Source organism: Cyprinodon variegatus, unplaced genomic scaffold (genome assembly GCF_000732505.1).
Source record: "Cyprinodon variegatus isolate N-32 unplaced genomic scaffold, C_variegatus-1.0 Scaffold639, whole genome shotgun sequence".
Lineage (NCBI taxonomy): Eukaryota > Metazoa > Chordata > Actinopteri > Cyprinodontiformes > Cyprinodontidae > Cyprinodon > Cyprinodon variegatus.
In genome coordinates, this window is record NW_015151092.1 from 261,148 (window position 1) to 264,107 (window position 2,960).

The 2,960-nt window shown below is 37.1% G+C and overlaps 1 protein-coding gene across 2 annotated transcripts in view; it reads right to left on the minus strand.

Moving 5' to 3' along the window:
* LOC107096639 (MICOS complex subunit mic25a-like) overlaps positions 1–2,960 on the minus strand; it is a 122,635-nt gene that overhangs the window by 116,192 nt on the left and 3,483 nt on the right. For both annotated transcript variants that reach the window (XM_015393387.1, XM_015393386.1), the window contains exon 3: positions 2,130–2,223. In XM_015393387.1, the coding sequence (XP_015248873.1) occupies positions 2,130–2,223 (94 nt within the window). The remainder of the gene's footprint in view (positions 1–2,129; positions 2,224–2,960) is intronic.

A 2,960-nucleotide genomic window follows, 5' to 3' on the forward strand; every position in this document is an offset into this window, starting at 1 on the left:
TCTCTGCTTCTGTCTCCTTGAACCCCAGTCAGCCTCAACACATGGTGGCTCACACTGAGCCTGGTTCTGCTGGAGGTTTCTGCCTGTTAAATGGGAGGTTTTTTTCCTCTCCACTGTCGCTACAAGCATGCTTAGCGTGAGGGATTGCATTTGAGTCAATGAATCGATGCAATCAACTGGTGTTCCTTAGATAGAAAACTTTGAATGAATCTGACTGTATGATCTGGTTGAACTGTAAAGTGCCTTGAGATGACATGTTGTGAATTGGCGCTATATAAATAAACTGAATTTTCACAGTAACAGAAACTGACTTTAATATTTTGCTAGTTGAAAAAATCTTTAAGCTCCTGATGTTATTGGTTATTACTGAGGTTTCATTATTGTGTTTTGTTTGTCCTAAGAATTGAAACAGATCATTAACAAAAAGATCCAATATAGAAAGAACACTGTGATTAATTTATTGCCCATATCTTCCTGCTGGTGACTCTTCTCTGCTATATTTTAATACATTTAAGGTCAATCTAAACTTTCCCCACTAAGCTCTGGTTCTCTTTATTCCCAGTGAACCACTCAGCCACAATAAAAAGTAAGGTTACCAGTAAGGTTACCAGTAAGGTTACCAGTAGAAATGAGAAGAGCATTTCACTGGGATCCAAAATCTGCATGAAATTGATTCATTTTTCTTTTGTTTCATAATTCTCCATCTATTTCAGGTGACTGAAAGTAAAAACAGCTGATTGGTGACGTTTTATTTTGAAATATCCAAACGTTTAATTTCCCTTATAGTGCAGGAGGTTTACTGCAGTCATGTGTTTAAGTCCTGCATGAATTAGTCCAGCTTAGCCGGAGGTCCAAGTCATTTAAAAGAGATTTTCAGTTCATATTTCTGCAATGATGAATGATGCATTTTACCAGCAGGAGCTTCTATTTTTTACAAAATTGCTTTAAAAAAATAAAAGTCACATTGTTTTAATTATAAGGCTCCAACACCTGGCATGTGTGGTGGATTATTTAGGTAGAAGCGGACAAAGGTGCAACTCTTCAAACTTGGCAGTAAAATGAATCTTGAGAGATAAATTGTGAATCACCCGTTCATTTAAATTAAGCATGTCTATTTTGTTCCTGTAAGTCTAAATATAATAAAGCCGTTTATAGAATCCTTTTTTTTCCTTCAATGTGTTGTTTTCAGATACTTTAGCTCTTTTCCCATTTATTCGGTGCCCCCATATGACCTGTTATCTGCCATGAAACTAACTGTTATTTTAAACCCACAACAGAATCATAAGATCGTACGATTTTAGGGTTTCCTGTTGGCTTTACTGGTCTGGGCTCATCATGATAAAAAAACTGATCTATTGATTGATTTTTATGCATCTGTACTTTAAGCAGGTGAGCTAAAGTGGACAGATAGGTAAAGGGTACGGTGGCCTGAGAGGCACACACACTGTAACTCACATCTTTTCAGAGATAATTGCAAAGTAAAAATTGAAACGAAAGCAAAAACACATGCAAAGGAAAAATGTTAGAAAAAGGAAAAAAAATGCTTAAAAAAGCGAACAATTGAGGAATAACCTAATTGCTCCAGACTACTAGAGGGAGCTGATCATCAACTCATATGATAAAAAATATAAACATTACTAAAAATAAATGCGTATGGATCAGACCCTTAATAAATGAATTGAAAGCTGAAAATAAGAAAAGCAACGTTACGTCTTCCTTTCAAAGTTCTTATCCTCCCATTCATGCCTTTACTAAGGATCTGGGCCCATATATTAGTGATTATCGCCCCCTACTGGAGCATTTCCATGATGCAGCTCCAGTTTGAAGCTTATAGAATGAAACCCTGCATTTACATAGAAAGTGCTTCCAGTAAAAATGTCTTTAATCTGCCTTGCAAGTGTTAGACTCAGTCAAAGTGTGACTGCTTCTATTATAGAAAATAGCTGCGATTTAGACTTCAACAGGACATAATTGCATTTAATATTGACTAAAGACTAAAACAAAACAAACATCAAATCTCTTTTAAGCAACTAAGTAAAGTGGTTTTCAGTACATGTAGGTCAACAGGCTTAATCATCATTACTTTTGTTTTTTTACCAGGCATAAATTGGATTTTAGATGTGACCCACCTTCTCTGTTCATCTTTGGAGAATGAGGCCGACCTGCTGGGCTTGCTGCTGGTCTGGGCCCGGGGTTGGGAGCTCTGCTTTGCTTGAGAAGCACCTGATTAAAAGAGCGAAACATTTAATATTAGAAAAGCCTTACTTCACCCAAGCACAAGCTTCACAGACTGACTTCTCCATCTTTAAAGACTTCCAAACTTTAGCTCTAGGCCCAACATTAGATTTTAATCATATTTAACTCTAAATCACCTTCAGTTTTAAAATAGGTATTTAATTAAAAAGCTTGTAGTCCCCAGGCTACAATAAGATTAATCACCGAAACACAACCCAGTAACAGAATCACTTGAACAGCTGATCTGATATTGGATCTAAGCAGTTTTATCAGCATCTAATGAGTTCTTTTATAGATGGTAGCAGACACTGCGGGCCTGATCCTCAGATGGGTATGTATTTTTTAAACAGGGTGCGAACGTGTTTGCAGATCAGATCTCCAGCTCAGATTAGGTTCGATAGAGCAGAGCCTGTAGAACACAATCTGCTCGCTTTAATGAGCTACACTCTCCATCCTCCATCATTGTACCAACGCCTTGCATCCTTTGTGGCAACAGTGACGGAAGTTTGCACCTGACTTTTAGAAGTACTGAAAAAAGAAACGCTAAAACTGCAGCTTTAATTTGGTAAACTGCTTTTAACATGTTAAATGTGTACATTTGCATACAACCCATGCATTAATTTGCACTGCTTGCTCATTAGAATAGAATCTGCATATTGATGAAGGCAAACACACAAATAAAAGTTTGGATCCGCTGTCTGCTGAGTTGAGAACATACATTACTT